Source organism: Cylas formicarius, unplaced genomic scaffold (genome assembly GCF_029955315.1).
Source record: "Cylas formicarius isolate icCylForm1 unplaced genomic scaffold, icCylForm1.1 PGA_scaffold_4__25_contigs__length_36172078, whole genome shotgun sequence".
Classification (NCBI taxonomy): Eukaryota; Metazoa; Arthropoda; class Insecta; order Coleoptera; family Brentidae; genus Cylas; species Cylas formicarius.
In genome coordinates this window covers 10,135,847-10,159,734 of record NW_026844334.1, presented here as the reverse complement: position 1 = coordinate 10,159,734, position 23,888 = coordinate 10,135,847, and the positions used below count along the sequence as shown (strand labels likewise).

General features: G+C 34.5%; 1 protein-coding gene across 2 annotated transcripts in view; it reads left to right on the top strand.

Moving 5' to 3' along the window:
- LOC132700834 (neurotrimin-like) overlaps positions 1-23,888 on the top strand; it is a 74,391-nt gene that overhangs the window by 49,789 nt on the left and 714 nt on the right. The window contains exons 3-8 of one of the 2 annotated variants that reach the window (XM_060668403.1): positions 9,562-9,769; positions 18,497-18,655; positions 19,622-19,750; positions 22,686-22,823; positions 22,875-23,024; positions 23,625-23,666. In XM_060668403.1, coding sequence (XP_060524386.1) covers positions 9,562-9,769; positions 18,497-18,655; positions 19,622-19,750; positions 22,686-22,823; positions 22,875-23,024; positions 23,625-23,666 — 826 coding nt within the window. Of the gene's footprint in view, positions 1-9,561; positions 9,770-18,481; positions 18,656-19,621; positions 19,751-22,685; positions 22,824-22,874; positions 23,025-23,624; positions 23,667-23,888 lie in introns of both variants that reach the window. The other variant, XM_060668402.1, reaches the window with a different exon arrangement.

The following is a 23,888-nucleotide window of genomic DNA, read 5'->3' as shown; positions in this document are numbered from 1 at the left end:
ATAATTACCAATTATCGACGACTATACGACGTGATCTTGTCAGCTGGGGTCTAGCCTTTGCCTGCTCTACTGGATCAAACGAAGAAGAACATAGTTTAACAATACTATGTTAATCCTATAAATATTTAACTATAGAAATTACTGTAATTATACACTGTTTAAATGAGTGACAGAAAAAACAAATTATATGCATTTAAGTACCTAACTTTTAGGTTATAACATTGGAGGAGAATTAATTGGTTTTATAACATTTTGGAACTCAGTGATATGAAGATACTATATTACTAATTTTAGTTTAAGCCCGTTAATAATAAATATTTTTAATATTTTATTTTGAAATTTTGTGATGACATATCAAGAAACTGGTTGGAATTAACTTGAAGTATTCTACGGCGTTGTATGAAAATGAGCGCTGAAAGATTACTGTGAATATATAGCTATTCCATTTACAAAACCTGCATTAAATCATTTGTTTCAGATTGGTAATAGCAAAATTTCCGAAAATGTACAGTTGGTTGTCAGATTAATATAAAACAACTGAAAAACCTTGCTTATTTAATGAATCTAGTGCACTGCTCTCACAGAAGATCAGTTATATCCATGCAGAAGGTTCAATCACTTTTACCTAGAGATTTTGAACCGATAATGATTTTTTTCCGATGGTTTCGCCGAATGAATACCGAAGATCCTTTTTTCCGTTCAAACTAACCAAAACCTTCACATGTATGCACGGACTACAGATAATCTGCATTCAATAACAGAATATAGACATCAATTTCTACAAGAACAATTACTTCCTTCGCTGTTAACTAGAAAATACATGTAATATATACCTGGTTTCCCAACACATCTCAGTTTAAATATGGGAACGTTTTTAAATCGTACTTATGAAAACCATTGGATAGGAATTGGATTATTGTATCTGGGGATATCTAAAAAAATAGTCTAGAGCATCCGAATACAGGATATCGAAGACGTAGTGTATTAGGGACTCAAGGCAGGCATTGTCATTACCTACTGCAAAATAGTTTGTTTTGCCCTACGTATCTTGCCTATATGTTTTTATTTGCGTTACGTTGTTTAAATAAAACGTTTTTAGAGAATGTATTTATTTATAGATTTCCTCATGAAAAGATCGATTAGTTTCAGAAGATAATTGATAACTATTAATACAAAACACAACTGCTTGACAGCACTCAATTAAAATATTTTTCTAATTTTTTTCCGACAAGTTACACTGTATTTTTTTATTTATAAATTGTAGGTTTTATGAAAAAATTTCAGAAGTCAAGAAAGTTTCTAATAACTATAGTTGTCCCATGAATGTATTTTATTACATAAACAGTTTTCTTACAAAAATATTTTGATGCTTTGGTCACATATTTTGTGACCTCCAGTATTTGATCCAAATATCATTACATAATATTTAATTTAACCAGCAGCAGAAGATATCCAAAAGTGTATCTACAACGTAATATTTTTCCTCACTCCCATAGCTATATGTCTTTTTCGTCTGGTTTATAATCAACAATCCATCTTGACGAGTCTTCAGTTTTCATTTATATTTTTTTCTTAGTTTCAATTTGTTATTTTTTCCTCTTAAGTCATCTACCCCAAAAATATGGAAAAATAAGAACGGTGTATGCATAAAACAGATGATTGAAAGTAACAGCTCGGTTGACACACCGATATTTTTCAAATTTGAAGTTTTAGAAACTCTCTCGAAGGAGTTATCTCAATGTCTTAACTGATATAAGGCTTATATAAAAATAACCTTGCTAAATGTGATCTATACTAAGAAGCGGGCGTGTTTTAAAATGTTTGTTTGTAAATTGTAAGGTTTGGTGGAACTGAACAAAATGTAGTAGGTATACAATGACCAGAAATATTGTGTTTTTGCAACCGATGCCGTAGTTAACTTTGCCTAATGTTTATTACTCCAAAACCGCAGCGCCTTATAGCCGAGGAGACCCTTAGGTGTAATCATTTCAGGACCCTCGTAGAAATTTATCTACCTACACTAACAAGCGGGATATAAGTACGTTTTCGATGTTTTACAAAGTAACAATTGGATTTTATTACATTTCTATAGAGTATCATTATTAATATACTAAATATTAAATATAATGATAATAATAATAAAGTACGTCAATTAAAAAATCGTTACTATCACTACTGTCGTCACCTACTTATAGTTTCTTCTTTTATTACTCCTTTTTTACAGGTTGACCAGCTTTGTACTGATATTTTAGCTACCTCTTGCCGAATTATGCTTATGGTACTATCACTAAATTCTCGTGCAGTGTTATTTCTTCTTATATGCGCTTTCAACTCAGACCGAATCATTTGAATCTGGTTAAATTTATAATAATACGGGGGTAATCTCAAGATTTCATGCCCGTTTTGTTGTGCTATCGAACCGCGAATATAATCTATAGTCTCAAAATAGACTGTTGTTGTTTACAAATCGAAGAACTATGTAGAAGACACAAAAATACAAAATACAAAATACAAAAAAATGCATTATATTTTTGGTCGTACAATAACTATTAAAATTACTTAAGATAATCGCATAAATTAGAATAGTGGGAAACGTCCAAAGTTCCCTTAAATTTACGACGATATAAATGAGCTGTCCTCCTTGATAACACAACATCCTCCAACTCCTACTGAAAACAAGCCCGGCTTAGTTTAGACACGTTTTTCGTTTATGTACCTCTTTATCCGATCTCCCCGGAACCAGCAAAGGGAAAACAATGCCGGGGTCGAATTTACCGCCCAAACGAATCGGCAAAGGAACTCGAGCCATTGAATAAATGCTAGATATTCCGCAATCCGGGGTTGGTATCCGAGGCAACTGGAGAATATTAACCGCGTTCTATCCGGCCCGACTTTGCAACATCACCCACGATGGTGCACGGGTCATAAATCACCCGTCTTTCATAAATTACTCTGAAAAGTGCGGGGATCGATGGCCCGCGATACACTAGTCGGTCGCTGGACGCTTATGATTTATAGTGCTTGCGGTTTCCCCAAAAGTTAATGTCGTAAAATGTGATTGCGAAAAGGCCTACCGCGTCGGGGCCTTTGAATATCCAGAGTTGCCGTTGCGGCAATGAAAAATTGAACGCCATTCAATCGATGTTGGACATGGGATAAAATGGAAAAAATATTGTGTTACATTAGATTTCAGTTTGGTGATTTGGCCTGTCCTACACCCTGACTTAAGGGATTCCCTCTATAACCTGTCTCCTCTTAGTGGCTTGATCAGGTTTAGGTGGACCTAGGTTTTAGATGCACCAGAAGACCTCTCACGGCCTTCTTGCTGTTATTTATGTAATGGATGTTTCAGGAAATTATTTGCCTTTTGTAATATTTAGAACTTTTCTAGTCCTAAATTAAAATCAACATCCTAGTTTACAAAGTGATTACAAATTAAGACAAGGTTGCTTTAGAAAAATCGTCGCTGGGTGGGGCAAGTTCGTAGCGCTTAGCGCCAAGCAGCAAAAAGCAGCCCCTTCGCAGTTTCTTGTACTAGAGGAACGCATTGCTTTTCTATCGTGCTCCTGCACGCAAAATCGGTGTAATTTAATTGTGCATGCACCCTAAAAAAGTGTCTTTCATATCTCACATATTAAAATTTATACTGTTTGCGATTTAAAATTATATTTTTTAAATTATCTCGGTCAAACTGTATGATAGACGAAAACTGAAACTCTCTCTCGTCACAGTTTACAACACTGTTCAAATCAAATTGAATAGTTTTTCATTGATTGCCAATAATTTACCCACACAACGGAAATTTCTTTAATCTTTTAGATTCTTATCCCATAAACAATACACCCTGTATATAATTCACACAATGTTCGAAATAAGGGTTATAGCCCTGGATCTCCAACGTTTTCTGGTAAATGAATATTTCCAATAGAGTAAATAGTTTTCGAGAAAATACTTGTTTTCCGAAACCATGCACGTCGTATTAGTAAACGACGTCATGGCGTCTAGACTGATGGCGAGAAATGGCGATTTTCATTTGGATTTCTGGAAATATCTCGATATCTCGAACAGCGTATGTGACAGCCGTATGTGGCCTATAACATTATTAACTAATTAACCATATTTTTTACGAATTATGATTTACGGCTAAAAATTTACTGTGGGAAAGAACAACTGTCAGGCAATTTTAGATTTTTCTCGATTATTTGAAAAACCCTCTATATAATCGAAATAACGCTTGAAATAAAAGTTATAGTCCCGGATCTCTTGAGTATCCTCGCTCAAGAAGTTTGCCGATCCGCTAAATAACCCAAAAATTATTTTCAATTTTTAAAAAAATACTTGGTGATATTTGATTGCGTTGAATTTCTAGTGTTTAGGTGTGGCTACGGACTTCTACTTCTATGCCAAATTTGAAGTCGATAGCTGCAAATTTGACACACCTGTTACATCTTTGAATATATGTGAAAACCTTAAATTCAAAAATTTTAGCTGTCTGTATGGCCATGTAAAAGAAATTGACAACTGAATTACAGCCTTCTAGTTATAGTGAATCAATATACAGGGAGGCCAATGTTCAGCTTTTTGCAAATTACTGACGCAAATTACTGCAAAGTCTGGATTTCGCGCTTCTTTTAGTTCAAGAACTTATTAGATCCTATGCACCGTTTTTGAGAAATGATGATTTCCCTAAGAGAAGAGTTAAAGGTGGAATCCATAGAATTTATTGAAAAGAAACAACTTAGCTGGTGGGGTCATTTACAGATATTGGGCAGCACTGTACCGGTTAAAAGAGTTTGGCAGAGAAAAAATGCGTGGAAAACGGAAAAAAGGAAGACCCAGAGAAATGTGGGACAGCACATTGGGAAAGATTTTGAAAAAGAGGGGACGAACATGGGTAGAAGCTAAAAACTTGGCACTAAATAAAAAAAACTGGAAATTTTTAAATTATTTTTTTTTAAATACTTCCGAATCCCTCCCCCCCTGTTTCAATAGGCTTCATTAGGGAGCCAAGATCCATCCGCTTGTCAAATTTCAAGTCAAGAAAATCTAAAAAAAAGATAGTCACCGAGGTCCGATCGCGGTCATTTTTCATGGGTTTATGTGTCTCGACAAAGAAACGGAGAACGAAGAATAGAAAATTAAAAAAAAATCGACGCTAATCATTTCTGTCCCCTAGGACCAACCGTTGTCGAGATATGTTTCGTTGCCAAGCGTGTATACTTCCGAAAAATTCGATTTTATCGATTTTTTGAAAGTAATAACAGCCGTATCCAGCAAGTAATCCCCTACCTGCGTGTATTTATTGGTAAAGATTTACCAGAGAATATCATTTGGATAGTACACTCGTAGCGCCAATAACATTGGATTACAATACATGGAACACCCAACTTCGTACTATATTATACACCTCTCCCCTAATGCATCTGTCTAGCATCGTTAGGATTATATCTCCAGGACTTGCCAAAAAATTAAAAAAATAGACAGGTGTGGTGCCAAAATGTACTTTTTCTACTCGCTGTCCTGAAATAACCAATTGCACTGATCATTTGTGCGCAAGGTATCATCAACATGCTGCATTCACCCGCCTTGTTTTATGAGGGAGCGCCTGCAGAAATTCCATACAATTGTTTGTTAGATATTCGGAAGGTGCGAAAATATCTCTCAATCTTATTTGATTGCCTCAAACTGGAACATATTTGTTGGCTACATGTGATTTACAACAACCCTGGTATTTGTTCGATAAGGTGGTTATAAGTTCTGATACACATGAGAGATCTACGTGGTAAAAAGATCTCCTATCCATCCCGAAACACAGAACAGCCATGTTTCAGAGATCTTTAGTTACAATGAGGGAAAATTAAAGAATGTAAATTCATAAATATATGGATTATATATGTTTTTTTTTTAATAATATTATCCTGACATATTTTTCTGAAGCCTGTGTTTTTATTTAATATTACATTTTTTCAGAATTGTGTTTGTAGTTTTTATACGGCTTGCTAATTTTTATTTATCTTGTTATTTTGGTTTAAAATTAATTTGTCTTTTTAAATTGGCAGAAAATTTGTGGCATAGTACACTATTACTTTCTCTATTGTCAGTCCCTAATTTTTTCCTTCTTTGTTTCATAGAAACAATTTAAAAATTGACTCTCAAGAAGGATAACCTCCAGCTATTCTGGAAATTTCCTCTGTGGTCTAATTTGAAAAAATGCGTAAATTCGCATCTTCATAAGCATTGTCACAATTTTATTTTCTGTGGTTCTATGGCAATTTTTACGAATTCTAATAGAAAAAACCTCTAACTTTCTCTGAGAATTCGTAAAAATTGCCGAGATCCTACGTACTCTTTTTCCAAAATGAATTCAAAAACTCTACATAAACATATACGATGTACGCGGCGTACTATTCACACACTGCGTTTAATTAAAAACCTGCCTTATTATTAATTATTATTATTATTAATATATGTTGTATATTGATCAATCAAAACTCACCAGCAACGAAGTTTTTCTTATGGTTTATAGTAACGGAATCTGAAACATATTGTGTTAAACAGATAAGTAAGATGTAATCTGAACAAAACCTCGAACATTTTTGGTTACTCAAATCGCCGCGGGTGTATTTTGTATTGTGTAGAGGTTATAGATTGACTAAGCTCGAAGAGCGCTTCATTAAACCCGCGAGTGATGGATATGACTACAGGATTACTTAGCGGCAAATAATACATCCGCTACTGTACGGCGACGCCATTTATAAACGTCATAATCATTCTTCTTCCACAACAATGGCACAATGAGATTGAAATTTTCTCCGTTCTAAAAATACTTGCACCGAAAGAAGAAAAAAAAACGTTTCAAAGGAAGGTGCCCACTGATTTTCAATTTGCCCCCCCGTTTAAGTGTGTACCGAAGGAAAACATTTCTTTGTGAGGGCCGCCTTTTATATTCGTCCGTAAATTCAATACTCGGCGTAACAACAAAAGCGAAAAAACTGCAGAAAATTTATATAGATTCTTTTGACAGCCGATATACACAGAATCTATATATCATACAGAAAATAATGGCCCATATGTGTTACTAGGGCGGCGGTACATAAAAAAAAACACTCCCGTGCGTGCGTTGTACCTATTCAATTTATTTTTTCCCATTAAAATTGGCCTTTAAAGTGGACATAATCGATTTCCGTGTGAAATTTCACTCACACCCTGTGTGGCAGCAGCGATAACCCAAAAATACAGCCTTAAAAAGCATATGCAATTAATAAAAAATATATTTAAAGAAGCAAGTAAGAAAGCTTTCACATTTTGCAAACATAGAAGTATGTTGTAATATGGTCACTATACTTACCTAACCTAGTGATGTAAAGGAAGAACGGCTATGATGTCGTCTAGGAGACAAAAATGTGCTATATATTGCAACTGTGGTTTCCTTTTCCAAGGATCAATTAAAATACAATTACAATGAGCACATCAATTATTCCATGTCTCATTATATTCTTTTCTGCAACCGTACCAAGCTGCTTATACCTTTCGAACATGACAAAAGTAAGAGAATACCGATATAATTGGAATACGTATTTTATCTTCTTGTTGTGTCCGTTACAGACCAAAAACTAAAAATTATCCTTATCAGTAACAAATTGTTGCAAACAGGCAATTGGGTTAGAAAGATTCATCTATTGTACTTGGTGAATCAACGATAGAGTTTAACTCATTATCTCATCAAAAGTTGTATAGATTATTGAGATGCATAATTTAAAATTATTTTTAGTGTACAGGGTGGGTCAAAAAAGCATTTCGAATAAAACATACATTTTTTAAACTAGAACACTCTATTTTTTTTTAATTCGTTTTGATATTCCACAACGTTTTTTATACATAATAATACACACCCAAATGTAATAGCTTTTCCAATAATATGTTTTTTGTAGAAAAATACTATTTTTTACACTGAGCATGCATTGCGCCATAATAATAATTAAAAATAACAAAAGTTAATTCACAGCAATAGGTATTTAATATTATTAATAAATTTCATCGTTATTTTCACTAAAATTGCTAATAAGTGTTTCTTTGTCTATGGCTCCAACAAAGTTTTTTCTCCCTTTCATTTTTTAATCATAACATAGCCCTGTTGGCTAATATTTTTATCATAGTCAACTAAAGCTATAGCAATAGTCTCAAACGTAAAGAAGAGTAAATATTGGAAAAATTAAAATAAATCGCAAATTATTAAAAACAGGTATATGACATACCCACACCCTGTGTGGCGGCAGCAATGGCATATACAATTAATAAAAAATATATTTGAAGAAGCAAGTAATAAAGCTTTCATATTTTAATATACTTACCTAAGCTAGTGATGTAAAGGAAGAACGGCTATGATGTCATCTAGGAGACAAAAAGGTGCTATATATTGCAATAATGCAAAAAAAAAATGGAACAAAGAATTTGCATAATAATTTGCAAGCACTTGAAATGTTGACAACGCCATATGGTGAACCTCCTTTGAGCAAAAAAAATTACGCCGATGACGACCTCGCTCTGGACGCCCCAGCACGTCCATAACTGATGAAAGCGTTAAAGAAATGGTGTTGAAAAATCGTTGAATCACTATTAGAGAAGTAGTTGAAGACGCCGGCATCTCTGGTGGCTCATGCCATTCAATTTTTTCTGAAATTTTGGACATGAAACGTGTACCAGCAAAATTTGTTCCGAAACTTCTTAATTTCGAACAAAAGGACCGTCGAAGTTGCATAGCTCAAGAGCTAGTAAACGATGTCAGTGATGCCCAAAAAGGTCATAACTGGTGACGAATCATGGATATATGGTTATGATGTCGAAACCAAAGCCCAGTTGTCCCAATGGAAGAACCCACAATCGCCATGACCGAAAAAACCATGTCCAATTTGATCAGATGTCTAGGTTTACTTACTATAAAAATAATAAAAATAAAAAAATTAATACTTTTTTCAGTTAAAATGATCCAAATACATGTCTTTTACATCATAACGCTAATATCAAATATAATGATTTACGTTTAAAAATAATGGAGCAATCGTAATTTTTTTCCCAGCATCAAAACTAGTAAAATTAAAATAGCGGAAAAACATTGAAAAAAATTGAAGATTGTCAAAACGAATTTAAAACAAAAGTGAAAAATAGGGTGTTAATAATTTTAAATTTTCTCTTTTGAAACCAATGATATAATAAACTTTACTAAATCCTTGACTCACTCTGTACAGGGTGCCCGAGATATGCGACGAAAGACCAGATCAAATGGAGCCATTTGCCTAATATGATGTACCTTCGCTATTTTGAGACCTACAATTTTAGTCTTTAACATTTGTTCGCGTTTGTACAAGTGTGCAAGCAAAATCGTTAAATAGAAAAGCAGTTCATTTTTATCGAAGGATTCTCCCAATTGCGTTCCCGCACGCACAGCGTCTATTGTAGAGGGCGTGCGAGATATTTTAAAATAAAATTACGTGCTGGAAACTGTCATTGCTACTGAGTACTGAAATCTTTACAGTAGCACTTACAACTCCTGTCTTTTTCCAGGTCGCGTGGCTCAGGGTAGATACCCAGACGATCCTGACAATTCACAGTCATGTCATAACGAAAAATCACCGCATAGGTGTAACGCATAGCGAGTTGAAGACGTGGTATCTGCATATCAAAGACGTGAGACATTCGGACAAGGGCTGGTACATGTGTCAAATCAACACCGATCCAATGAAGAGCCAAGTCGGCTATTTGGACGTAGTGGGTAGGTAATATCGTATTCAAGCTGCGACTTCAGATAAACAGATTCACATACGACTGGTTCCGGAGATTAGTTATTGACGTTGCTCCGTACTTGACGTGCGTATTGATTTAAGCAGCCGACGCGTGTAAACAATGGGCTGATTCGAGTATACATGCTCTAATATGATTGTGTTGTCTTTGAAAAATACCCTCGCAGTGAGTTTCCTCGATAACATCGTTTCAGTCGCCGTTCGTAGGGATCAAATTACGCAAATATGGTCTAAGCAACATCTTATTTTTCCATAAAGCTGCAATATGTTACTGTGAAATATTGCGCTTATTGTCAGTGACAACTCCTTGGATTGTTTTGTATACAGACATTTGATTATTTTTATATAAAGGAGGATAGATATATAAATAAAATTCGCAAGCCAATATCCAGCACTTAATTACGAAAGCTCCGGGAAGTGATTTGAGGACTGTGCAGAAGATGTTAAGAAAGGTACCCAAAGTAAGTAAAAAATTTAAGTGAACCTTTTTTTTTCAGTTAGAAGTGGTTTCCTATATGCCATACCTATATACCTAAAGTTTTGGAAAATGTGCTGTAATTGAATTACAAATACCTTATAGGTAATATTATTGGTGCCAGAAATATCTTGAAATGTTTATGAAACTACCTAGTGTGCTAGTGACTTAGGTGTTTCAGTAATGTAGACGCGTTTTCATAGCACTGCTTTGGGAACCCGCGGCAAACGGTAATAATTTTCCTTTTGCAGTCAAAATATCGGATACTATTCAGGGTCTACAAAGAAAGATACTTGTCGTCAACTTGCAATAGATAATATAATAATAATAAAACGTGAGACCAAAAGTGGTGAATCCAAAGAATGGCATAAAGAGGTGGATTGAGGAGATACGGAAGTTCTTCGAGGATAATAAAATAAATAATAAAAATTATGGCGAAATTCCCAGCACTTTTGAAAACTCCCCCGTATTTACACAAGTTTGGTGCATATCACATATTAAGAATGTACCTGACTATTTTCTAAACTAAACAAAACATCTAATATTACAGAAGAAACTGTCGTCGCACTAATATTGAAATTTTTGAACGTTGTATGAGACACACAAAAACAAAAAAAATCCTTAACATAAATATTTTCAAAAAATGACTTTGGTAAATATTTTTAATACCTACTCAAAAACGGAATGGGGATGAATAGCATTTTCAATGCATCTAGGGATTAAGTTTATTAATTAAAGAATATATGAAGATGGAATCGTAGGCAATTGAACCACCTACATCAAATTCAGAAACCACACAGACACATCCATAGCACAATAATTGTAGGAAAATCTAGTATCTTAAAACATAAAACTTCTTTTCCTCCTTTTGGCCAAAATGCTGGAATGAACTTCCGTCAAATGCAACTCAAATGCCAAAGATTAAAAATAAATTATTAGACGAACGATTGCTGTAAAAAAATTCCTTTGTGTACCCACAGGAGTTAAATTATTGAAAAATAGCAAATATTTGTAATTTGAAATTCTGCCGGATGCACCTTGGTCTTTCTTGCATCCTTGGATTCAATTTTTTCTTTTCCTAAAATCGTGTGTGCTGATAAAGTCGCTTCACTGTTTACTTTTGGGTGTTTTTTTTTGCTTGTCTTCTTTAATTATTGAATTTTTGCAAATGCAAATAAGAAAAAGTTATCGTGATAAGCAAAATAAGACATAGAAGGCCGCCTGAAAAAAGGAAAGATAAAAGTACTAGACCTGTTCATTTAATGCGGAACTTAAAGGATGTGAGGGAAAGTGTTCGAGAGAAAATTGATCAAAATATAAGCAATAACGCAACTGTTGACGAAAAATGAATGGAATTTTAAAGTACAATATCAGAGGATGCACAGATTTTGCAAAAACAAAAGGTATGCGACGGGTGGTATGACGACGAGTGTAACGAGCATGCAAAGTTACAGTGGATTGGCTAGCACGCAGAACAGAATAAGAGGAGTTACGGGGCTAGCAGAAGAGAGGTAAAGAAACAATGCAGAAGCAAGAAAAGAGATAACGAAAGGAATTGAACAATTAGAAAAAAACTTCATCATGAAAGAAACGAGGGAAAAATAAAAAAAATATATTATTCTGCAAAGACCAACAAGGGCAGTTAGTAGGTGACATCGATGACAATCTCCGAAAGTGGGCAGTATACTTTAAAGAGGTATTGGAGGCGAAGAAGCATTCAGAGCAGAATATTAGAGATGAAATTGTATCAATAGTGACTGATAGTAGAAACATTAATGAATCTCCAAGTAAGGAAGAAAGTATTTCAATTATCAAGATTTTAGAAAATAATAAAGCTCCCAGAGAGAATGGGATCAGAGCTGAAATGTTAAAGGTTGGTGGAAATAAGCTTAATATAACGTGATTGAAGTAATATGTAGGGAAGGAAAAATGCACTTGAGATGGAGAGAATCAATTATCTGCCCAATATTACAGAGGCATAACACTAATGGATATTGTATACAAAGTTATGAAATAAGTCATCAACAATAGATCAAATGAGGAAGTAGAGAAAGGAATAGGCCAGTATCAGTGTGGCTTCCGACAATACTAAAACGAATTTTAGATAATAGCCTGGACCATATACTCCCTATATATATGCTGTTTATTGCTTTTAGAAAATCCTATGATACAGCTAAAAGAAAATGAATCTATGGCGAAATTGGGAGTATCAAATAAAATTGTTAATTTAACAAAAATGATTTTAACAAGAACGGTCTATGAGGTAATGATAGAAGAAAAAACATTCCTGGTGAATGGGTTAAGATAAAGCGATCCTCTGTCGACATCATTATTTAACATAATATTGGAAACAGTGGTTAGGAAAAGTGCTTTAAAAACGAGATGTAAGTAACATATTTAACCAAAGAACCCAAATTATTGTTTGCGCAGATGATATTGTGATCTTGGCCAAAACAAGGGACAAAACTTAGCTAAAGACACTGGTTTCAAAATTAATAAACTAAAAACAAAATATGTGACACTAGGAGAAGAAGGGTTTAGTGGCCACAATAGGCACCTAAAGTATATAAAAAAGAATACCGAATATTGTTTTCGAAAAGTATTAAAATTTAATTCTTAAGGGCAGCTATCATCAGATTGTGAGGAAAAGCATGAATTTTAAGAAAGGATAGGAAAAGCTAAGAAATGTATGAGGGGTTACATCGCATATTAAGAGCAAGGAGCGTGTCAAGGAGTCTCAAAAAAAGAGTGTACAAAACGATGGTTAGGGCTGTCTTGTATCGATGTGAAGCATGGAAGCTCATCAGAAGGGAGACCGAAGCATTTCAAAGATTTGAAAAGATATTGAATATTGAAAGAGAAGAATATTTGGTGGGAAGACAGGGGAGGATCAGTGGCTGATGCTTAAGAGCTCTACCAAACCTATCCATAACAAACGTTGCATGAGCTCAAAGATAATAACTGAAAGAAGGGCTAGAGGTAGGCGGTGTACAAAATGGATTCCAGCTCTTCGAAATTACCTGAAGGAAATGAAAGTGCAGCACTTGCAGGCTTTATCGAAGATGGAGACAAATGTGTAACCAAACCATGGGCCTCTTTGTCTCGACGAGTTGATTTACATATACAAATAAGAAGACTAGTATTTGCATTTGTATCCGTTGATCAAATTAATAAAAGAAATTTATTTTAAATTCAACACCACCGTCAGAACCGCTTACGTATATCAACACGATACATACACACAACAATATCCAATCAAAAGTAACTTGCATAAGCAAACAACTGTCGCCAAACGCGTCAGTTAAAAGTTAATCTCGAAGATTTATCTCTCAGTCGACTCACTATTACTATAGTGGATTTACTAGATTTGTCGAGTGCGTTCAGCTACGACTGGCGCGCTCAGAAAATCTGCTATACCACTTCGCAGCAGCGACCGTAACCGTCCAACCGATTTAGCCAAAACGGAACGAACGAGAGAGGTGGTGGAGGAGAGCCGCGCAAACTTCCCGGTTAAGTGGTTTATTGTGCGCGTCTAATTTGATTTATCTCGTCTAACTGGGTTCTATTAATTTCGCAACTTTTGACGCCTCGGTTCCATCTGTTCGTCGTCGTCGACGTCGTCGCCTTGGGTGTTTTACCGCCGGTTTTGTGCGTTATTGATGCCCCGACGGGTTTTGCTGTTTGCCTTTCCGCGCGAACCGAACTACAAAGCAAATTAATTGCTCGGGTTTGCGTCAAACACGTACGCCGCGAATGGATTGTTTCTCTTTGTACCGCCAACGCGTGTAGGAGGGATTCTACGAATCATTCATAGACGCGACCGTATGCGAATCAATTAGATTTAGGCTTTCGGGAAAACTTTGACCAGTTTGGCAACATCGCATAACACGTAAACACGAGTTTGGATAATAACACAGTCTACAGTGATTTTGAAGGCTGAAAAAACACCATATTTTTGCTCTATCACGTCATTTCTTTTATAGTGCTCTTAGAAATGTTATTTTACGAATATACATACCTATGACATGAATATGTTTATTGTATGTTAGGCATGATTTTTAAATGAATTGATTTTTATGAAATTAAATGTGACTTTACAACACTGGATAAGATTTATCTACAGAGCAACATAGTTGGCACAGAAGCGTCAATACAGCGTTGTACCCTGCTTATGCGCAGTTTGGTTGAATTGGTCGTCCTGTTACCGTGTTCGCAGTTGTTGTGTGAACAATTCAAATAACTTTTGTTCTATCTGTGGTAGTTATGTTGTAGTAAAGCAAAGGCAAAGTGTAACTTGTTAATAACTGTTTGTTCCGCGTTGAAGCATTAAGAAACTGGCAAAAAGGTGTTCAAGGATTCAACAGAAAAAAAGTAATAATTAAATTGTGTATGGCGATCTTGACTCTGCTATTAGACCAATTTCTCATGGACCAGATGTACGGATAACTACCGCGCCAAAAGAATTAGAAAAGGTCATATCCTCAGAATCAGAGCAATCCAATTCTGACACAGATGACTCAGATTTTACACCAGATATCAGAGAGCCTGAAGGTTTCACCACAGTGAATTAAATGATTTAATCGGAGATTTTGCACGTTTCAAAGGATGCATCCGAATTGTTAGCGTTCAGACTTCGTGACAAACATTTACTGGCACCTGGGATCACATCAAGCTTTTAACGGGATCGCGAAAAAGAGGTATGTCAATATTTTACTAGTTATTACAGCAATATTCGTGATTCGAGTTTCAAAATTAGGAAATTTGCCGTATATAAAAGAATTCCGCTTGTTTATTTACTCAAGTAAACGTAGTTTAAATAGCATTTTATTGCACAATGGTAACGAACTGGCCTCGCTTCCCGTTGTACATTCGTTACATTTAAAATAAACGTATGAAAATTTAGGACTTCTTTTGAAGAAAATAAACTACTAAAAACATCAGTGGATGCTTTGTGAGAACCTTAAAATGTTATCCATGCTGTTACAAGAACAGGGGGGTTATACAAAATTTCCATGCTTTATTTGTGAGTGGGATAGTCGGGATAGAGATAGACATTGCACTGAAATAGAATGGCCCTTTAGAGCAAGCCTTACACCTGGTAACAAAAATGTATTAAGAGATAGCTTAGTTGACCCCAAAAAAGTTTTGCTGCCTCCTCTTCATATCAAACTTGGCTTGATGAAGCAGTTTGTTGAAGCCCTACACAAAAATGGACGGTGTCTTATATATTTGTTAGAGAAATTTCCAGTCATATCTGATGCCAAGATGAAAGAAGATGCAAAGACAAGGATTTTTAAAACACAATGACCCATGTCGAGAAAAACTCCTGGGTTTCATTTAAAGAAATAATTGATAAGTTTCTTTGGAACTTTAAGGACGAAAACTACGAAAGTATCGTTCAAAATATGTTACAATACTTTCATCGTCTAGGTTATAATATGGTTAAATATGCAAATGGAACGGCGATAAAAAATCAGATGGAGCATAACGATAATGGCGGACTACTGCTGGATATTAAAACGGGATATACCCTTAAAATACACAGCCGAATGTCCGCACAACGTAGCTTTCTGGCAAAAAGACGAAGATTTCACTCAAAAAAGTCTAAGTAAAGTTTTTTCGCTTTTTTTTAACTAAGTTTCCACTTTTCTACTGAATAAAAAAATAAATTATTTTAGAAATCGTTTTTTTCCTTTGATATTTGCAAAAAACCTTACATGATACAAATAAATGCATAGAATTTTTAAAATGTGCCTACAAAATAAAAACATCTGTCAAAACGTTTAATTTTGTAGAACTGTGTAATTTTTTACTATTTTTGGAGCTTCCTAATTATGAAGTTATGAAATAGGACTGAAACGAACTAAATTTTGAACGGTTGGGGCGATTACACAGCGCGTGCTGTTCCGATCCTTTCGGGGCAAACGCGGAACTCCACATGTCTTGGAGTACAGACAAATATTTAAAGTTTATTGAAGCCCTTCAATTAGAGGGAGGTTCATAGAACTCGAGGCATCTAACTTCAATTATCGAAATATTGCATACGATCGAATTTTAACCAAAGGGACATTTTTTTTTTGGCCAACAGCAACCATATAAATGTGTAAGAGACTTTATGCAACTAAGAAATAAAGAAAAAAATGAAATGAGCATGCAATTAAAATTGATTTTCGTATTTTATTCGACATTTTTATTAATTTTTTGGAAAACGTTTCTTTTCTCGCTATTACATAATAAATTGTTGATCGTTTGGTTTTCTTTCATTTTCCCGTAATATTTCCCAGCCGTATTTCGACGGATACGTTCCCGGACAACTTAATCATAAACTCGACGATAATAAACCACTCCGAAACCGGGGCCGTAATTAAAAAATCCAATTCCCAGGCGTGTCTCGCGCCGATTTTCCGGCAGCAACATTTTTCTCTTTCCCCGGATTGAATTACTCCCGTTGCCTCATCAACATTCGCCGACTTACCGGACCATAATAAATATTTAGTTTATTGGCTTTTAGCTTAATGATACTCGAACGTTCCACGGATTCGTCCATTTATCTTCGAATCTTGAAACATTAACTCCGTCAAGTGTTCTTCGTATCGCCCGAGTTTAAAGTATCCCGACGTCAGGTGCGTTGCAATTTTCGTTATGTTCCCCGCCCTCCTACCCCACCCACTCCACTCAAACCAAATTTCCGTCCGGAAAAAAAAAGAAATTTCGTTGTTTAAATTTTTCTGTAAATTGAATTAAAATATAAATGTTGCGAAATTGCTTTTTATATTCCACAATTTTGGAAATGAAGTATTAAAAATATATAAAGCTGATAATTAAATGTTCTATTAAGATTTCCAATTCCACAGGGAACTTATCCAAGTTAAATAATTAAATTAACAACTAACAACTCGTAAATTATTTTGCTTAAACTCATTGAGAAGCTAGTGAAGCAGTATATGAAATTTAATTAACAATTAACAACTAAAACTGTTAATTAATTTATATTAGTTGCAAATGCATTTACTAATAGACTTTGCTATAGTTGACTGTTTCCACAGTGAGTTGTACATTTAATAAAAGAACATATTCAGAAAAGAACGCGGAAAAAAAATGTTCAACATTTTGCAATAGCAACAAAGCAACCATAGTAACAAAAACATTATAAGTTTTTAAGATATTTTACATTTCCTGTCAAAAATTGCATGTTCTGGATAAAGTAACATGACACTTTTCTTTTCTAAATGAGGGGTCATTTTAGAACGGAAAATATTTTAATGTTATCCAAATAATGTCGATATATGCTTTGAAATTGTCATTTTTGACAGAAACCAATATAAATATCTAAAAAATCAACGGCGCGGTGAACGGCATTTGACTCACGAGCTTATTTGACACGAGCGGAGCGAGTACTTAATAAACGAGTGAGTTAAAAAGTTTACCGAACGTGTTGCATATAATACTTTTTTCTACTCCCGTAAAATACCTAATTATACACCGATCTAGCGTGCAGGAAGCATCACTTTACCACGTCAGTTTCGTTCCCCACGAATCCGAGCTGCTTCGTACATTTCCGGGATTTTACCGTATGGATTTGGGAGCAATCGGATGTGTTCGGAGATATTTCGCACTCTCTGAATTTTGACGTTTGTCAATTCTTTATTAAACACTCGCTCCGCTCGTGTCAAATAGACTCGTGAGTCAAATGCCGTTTACCGCACTTGTTGCATAATATACTCTTTCTACGACCGTTGGTTTTTGGGTACGTTTTCGCAAAACCAACACGAATACATTCACTGACTTGACCGTCAGAATTGACAAACGTCAAAATTCAAAGAGTGGGCAATATCTCCGAAAACATCCGATTGCTCCCATATCCGTGCGGTAAAATTCCGGAAGTGTCCGGCTCGGATCTGTGGGAAACGAAAGTGACGTGGTTAAGCGACGCTTCGCGCACGCTAGATCGGTGTGTAATTAGGTATTTTACAGACGGGAGTAGAAAAACATTTTTTGCGAAACTAAAATGAAAAGAAAATTTGGCAATATAAGAATAAAAACAAAGATATTTAGGGTACCAACTACAAATCCCGATTCTGATTAGAAAAATGTGTTGCGTGTTTGCGCAAAATATAAGGGTTCCTTTAGGATGAGAGATTATTGACGACACTAAGAGGCGACAATCCCTTCGGTGCCAGAATGGTTCAATATCAATATTGAAATTTAGAAATTCCGGTTTCAGTTCCGCCAGATATCCTGGACTATCCTACCAGCGCCGACATGCTGGTCGACGAGAATTTGAATGCCACCCTCAGGTGCGTCGCGACAGGCTCACCCGATCCCACCATCACCTGGAAAAGAGAAGACGGACAGATGATAAGGCTGTCAAATGGAACAGAAGGTAAATAAAGTCAAAGTTAACCAAAACCATATGCACCCATCAACAGTCAATATAGCTTACACTAAATAATTCTGCAACAACCGCAATTAGTGGCACGAAGTGCGATGCCATGGATGAAGTGCATTTTGTGTTTAGTTTCTGTTTACTTTTCATGATTATATATCAATACAGAAAATTGCAATTTTATTTTTGAGTTTCTGCGGGACTGAATTGAGAAAAATGTCTTTCGCTTTTGTATTTATTGACCCGTTCGATAATGCTTCTGTTTCCAACCGTTCATAAATTTCAAAGCTATAGATGTGACCGTTTATTTGCTCCAACAGCGAACGTTAATAAGTAGCTCTTTAAAAATAATTTTTACTTGCAATAGCTGCTTGTTATAATGAAACGCAGTTTACGACGCTCTGCCGGGATGGAAACGGATTGCTTTTGAAATTAAATGCATTTCACGAAACGGAATTTAAAATTGTACAACTTTTCAGTGAAAGAGTTAAGCACCTGAATGTAGGGTACGGCGCGCAAATCCAAATGGACTCTTGGTTTATTATATTTTGCAGTCAAAAGTTTGCTCATCTTGTGCGCGGAACTAAAACCTAGCGTAATCTTTATGGAATATACAGTTTTCCAGAAGGATTAAATGTTTAGCCTCGAAAATGCTTTGGTAGATCACAGGAAGTTTTAAATAAACCAATGTCGTAGATGGTCCTAATAACTGCCTGGTTTGTGGTTTTTAACATTTTAACATCATGGGGCAACTTTCACATTAATTGCTTTTTTTTTTATTTCGATGTTGGTTAAAACATATCACAATAATTTTACTTGTTCGCCGTAGTAGTAGCTATAAAGCTTTTTAAAATTAATTTAATGGAATTAATAAAAAACACCTTTGATTGGAATGGAACTTTTCCAAAATTACTATAACTCAAGAAAGGGGTGCCTATTGAACATTTTTTTTTTAATTTTCAGTATCTAGCACTCAAGGTGACACCTTAAACTTCACAAAAGTTAGAAGGGAACAAATGGGTCCATATCTTTGCATCGCTTCCAATGGGATACCACCAACTGTCAGCAAAAGGATATTTTTACATGTTCAGTGTAAGTATATCAAAATTAATTATACCGATTATACGTTTCGAAATTCGAAAAACTGACTCGCATTTTACTCTGTACCGCTTATGTATTGTTTGATATGTGGTCAGTGATGTTTTGAATGTAAGGAAGGACAACGGTGGCAAGTGTGGGATTGCTTGTGGTGAAGTGTATTTTGTAATGGCACGCTTAATATTTTTAATGTGGAAATTATTAGAGAGAACAGCAGAGGTAAAGTGTTTTAATTCTGGGTTCAGTGACTCGGGCTGAGATAGTTTTAGGGCTCTGTAAACAAGAGAGTTGAAGATTTTTAGGCAGGATGGTGATGTGACAATGCATTAAGGTATCGGGTATCGGTCTGTGTGCGTAGGTTTTATTTAAACACAATGACCCCATCTTAGGTCTGATTTGTTATTGATAAGAATATCTAAGAATATAGGTATTCTTGACCATGAAGCCAAATAAGAAAAGTGTGATCGACGTAGCGTTTCCTCATCAGCAATTTTTTAATGAAAGTAATTAAATTGAATAAATGCATTTTATTGTCGGTAAGTTGCAAAAAAAGTACTAATCGTTCTGCTGCCCGTCGTTTCAAATTTTTTAAAAATGGTTCGTAAGATTATTTGTGAAAAAATTAACAAAAAATTTGTCAAACATTTATAACAAATCTAATAACAAAAAATAATCAAATCTTAATTTAACATTTCTTTTTGTCGCAAGCGCTCTGTACTTTTTAATGTTGAAAATTAGTAAGAATATGTTTGAAGTTATTTCTGATAAGAATTCATCGTCAGCATTTTTTTTTTCACATAATACCTCACAGAAATTTTTAAAAGTTGACCTAATTAACGCGTAGTGGCAAGAAAACGTTTAACAAAATCTAAATACTTTAACGTGGATCCACTGTACTTAATTGCAATTACTGTGTCAAATGTCTATGTCTTGTATTTGAATTGAATTAATAACAACACACTTAATATCCTTCACTTGTCAAAAAAATATGTATTACAGAATTCATCACAGTACCAGTTATAATTAAGATATATATTTGCCGCTCTAAAAATGATTATAATTTATTCAATTAAAAACGAAAAAAAAAAACACCTTATATATGTGTCAATGTGCTTATACTGTGCGATCTTTTGTGGGCTTGAAAATTATGAAAATAAAATTTGATTCAATATGGTTCTATCACAGTTTTTTCAAAAATTAATTTGATATGTTTCTGTTGGATAATGATTTACTACTTTTTTTAATTGATCTAAGTTTTATTTCGTATTTTGTATTTTGAGATACAAACTTTTACGAACCAAATTTTTCCTTTAACGACGTCTAAAATGAAGCAAAGTTAAAACGCAACGAAATAATCCAACGCAGGGGGTATTAAACGGGAAGAAAATTCGATTTTCGAAACAAAGCATCTCGCGGAAAATTCGCCGGAGAGTATTGTTTACGATTTTGGTTTATTAACTCTGAGGGTCTAAAAATACGTATTTTTCAAGTGTCCGGAGAGAGAGATGGAGAGAGAGGGAGAGAGAGGCAAAGGAAAATTATTCCGCCCGCGCCCTTCAAAGAAATTAACCCGCAAATTAAAAGTTTACCAACAAAACAGGGTGAGATCTTAATTTGTTCGACCCCCGGGAAACGTCAATAATGAATCCGAAACTTAAACAAGTTATAAAATATTCAATATAACCCTCTATTTATTTATTTTTCGCGGCGCCACTTCCAGATAATGAATATTGAAGTTAAATTTTAAAAAGCACTCCGTAAAGAAAGTTTCATTGTTTACTTTTCAATATGCTAATGCGGTTTTTACGACGGATTTTCCATTATTGTCGTCTCGTATGCCATCTTAGGAACGAATTTGTGCCTCGTGGTTTTACACTGCGGAATACAAAGAGCGGTTTTATGCGCATCAAACGTTATAAATATTATTATGACAACAAACCTGCGCCGTTTTTATTGCCCAAGTTTCCAACGACCCTGGTGCTAAAACGATAGTGAAGAAAAGTTGCAATTTTCCTCGCACTTGGGAAATACCCTATACATTAAAAAGGAAATTGAATATTTTTGTTTTTTTGTTAATATATTTTAAGTTAAGATAAGAATTCGTCGTCAGCATTTTTTTTTTCATATAATCCCTCACAGAAATTTTTTAAAGTTGACCCAATTAACGCGTAGTGGCAAGAAAACGTTTATCAAAATCTATGGAAAAGTTAATATTTTACTTATTTGGTAAATACAAAAAAACATGTATTACAGAATTCATCACAGTACCAGTTATAATTAAAAAATATATATATTTGCTGCTCTAAAAATGATTATAATTTATTCAATTAAAAACGAAAAAAAAACACCCTATATATGTGTCAATGTGCTTATACTATACGATCTTTTGTGGGCTTGAAAATTATGAAAATAAAATTTGATTCAATATGGTTCTATCACAGTTTTTTCAAAAATAATAAAACAGTGATGTCAGGATACCGCTAATATAAGTAACCACTAAAAATTAACCATAATATACATGAATAAGTGTCACTTTACAGAAATTAATGAGCTTTAAAGTGCATTCTGCAAGGAACTTTACAGGTGTTATAGTATGTCTTAAAATATATCGTGTTGGCTTTTGCCGGCATTTATCAAAGTTATCTGCCGATGCCAATAAATTGCGGACCAGTAGGTATCAAAGGACGCGCGGCGGTGCCTTGTCACTGAAGTATGAAAAAAATATTAAAATAAATAAGTAATACAATCCTTCCGTCAAAAGTCAACATAATATACTTTGAGATTCACTATACATAGCTGTAAAACAGTAATTGCTTTTTCGATAAAAAGAAATGTTTTTCTTCAAGTGATAAATGTGCTACATCAACTTATAATTTAACAATTTAGTGGTTCCACCAAAACAAGTCTTGATAACATCATATATTTTTAGTTCCACCATCGATATGGATACAGTATCAACTAATCGGTGGTTATGACGGCCAGAAAATCACATTGGAGTGCCACTCGCAGGCGTTTCCGAAGTCGATCAACTACTGGACCAAAGATTCGGGTGAAATTATCCCCCACAGTAAATACGAGAAGTGTTCCAGTTGCTGAATCATCCAACACATCTTTTCAGGTGGAAAATATGTTCCGGAGATCATCGGAGACAACTACAAAGTGCACATGAAGCTCACCATAAATTATCTGGGACCGGACGACTACGGAATTTACAAGTGCGTTTCGAAGAATTCCCTGGGAGACATGGAAGGCTCGGTTAACGTATACAGTTAGTATTCTCGTCCAATTATACATATTTTTCCGTTAGATACTTAAGAATGTTAAGATGAAAATAACACCAACCAATCACAAACGGAAAATATATAATTACTTTACAACTAATCTACTAATTAACCAGTACTTACCAAAACTTTTTGCAAAATAATTTGTTTATATTGATAAAAGTTGAATTTGGCAATGTTATATTCAAAAGTAGATTAAAAAGTTTTTAATAAATACTTAAAATAAAATTTATTTACCTGTATTTTGAAATGCGGTATTTCAAAAGACTCTGGCATGAAAAAACTTAAGCAATATATATAAAATCTAACATAACCTTAATATTGAGATTTTTATTAAAACTTTTGAGGAATTCCTGTTAACAGCTCTGTAAGCATCTTTTTCGTCCCAGGTCCACATTCAAGCCACCTTATCTTTAAAATATGAATTATCAACGCTCGATTTTTCTTTTTCGATTTGTTCTCTGTCATGAAATATTCACTTATCTTGTTACAATATTTCCCAATTTTTGAATAAACAATTCTATAAACATTCTAATTCTGCAGTAACATTTTTCATATCAAAATTTCTCAAATATTTTTTTTTTCAGAAATTCCTCATCCAAACATTGTAATACCAGTGAGGAACAAAAGTGAGTATTAATTGGGTATCTCTAATTTTTATTTTTATGGATTATGTTTTTTCCAAAAGCTGGATCGCAATTCCCTCATCTCCAGGTTCTTGCAGTCTTTCAATTTTTGCATCCGTTATTTACTATCTTATCTACTATCTAAAAATCTCCAAAAAAATGAACTTGCAAATGCATTTTCCAGATATTTACATTTTTTAACAAACTTGACGAAACTTATTGAAT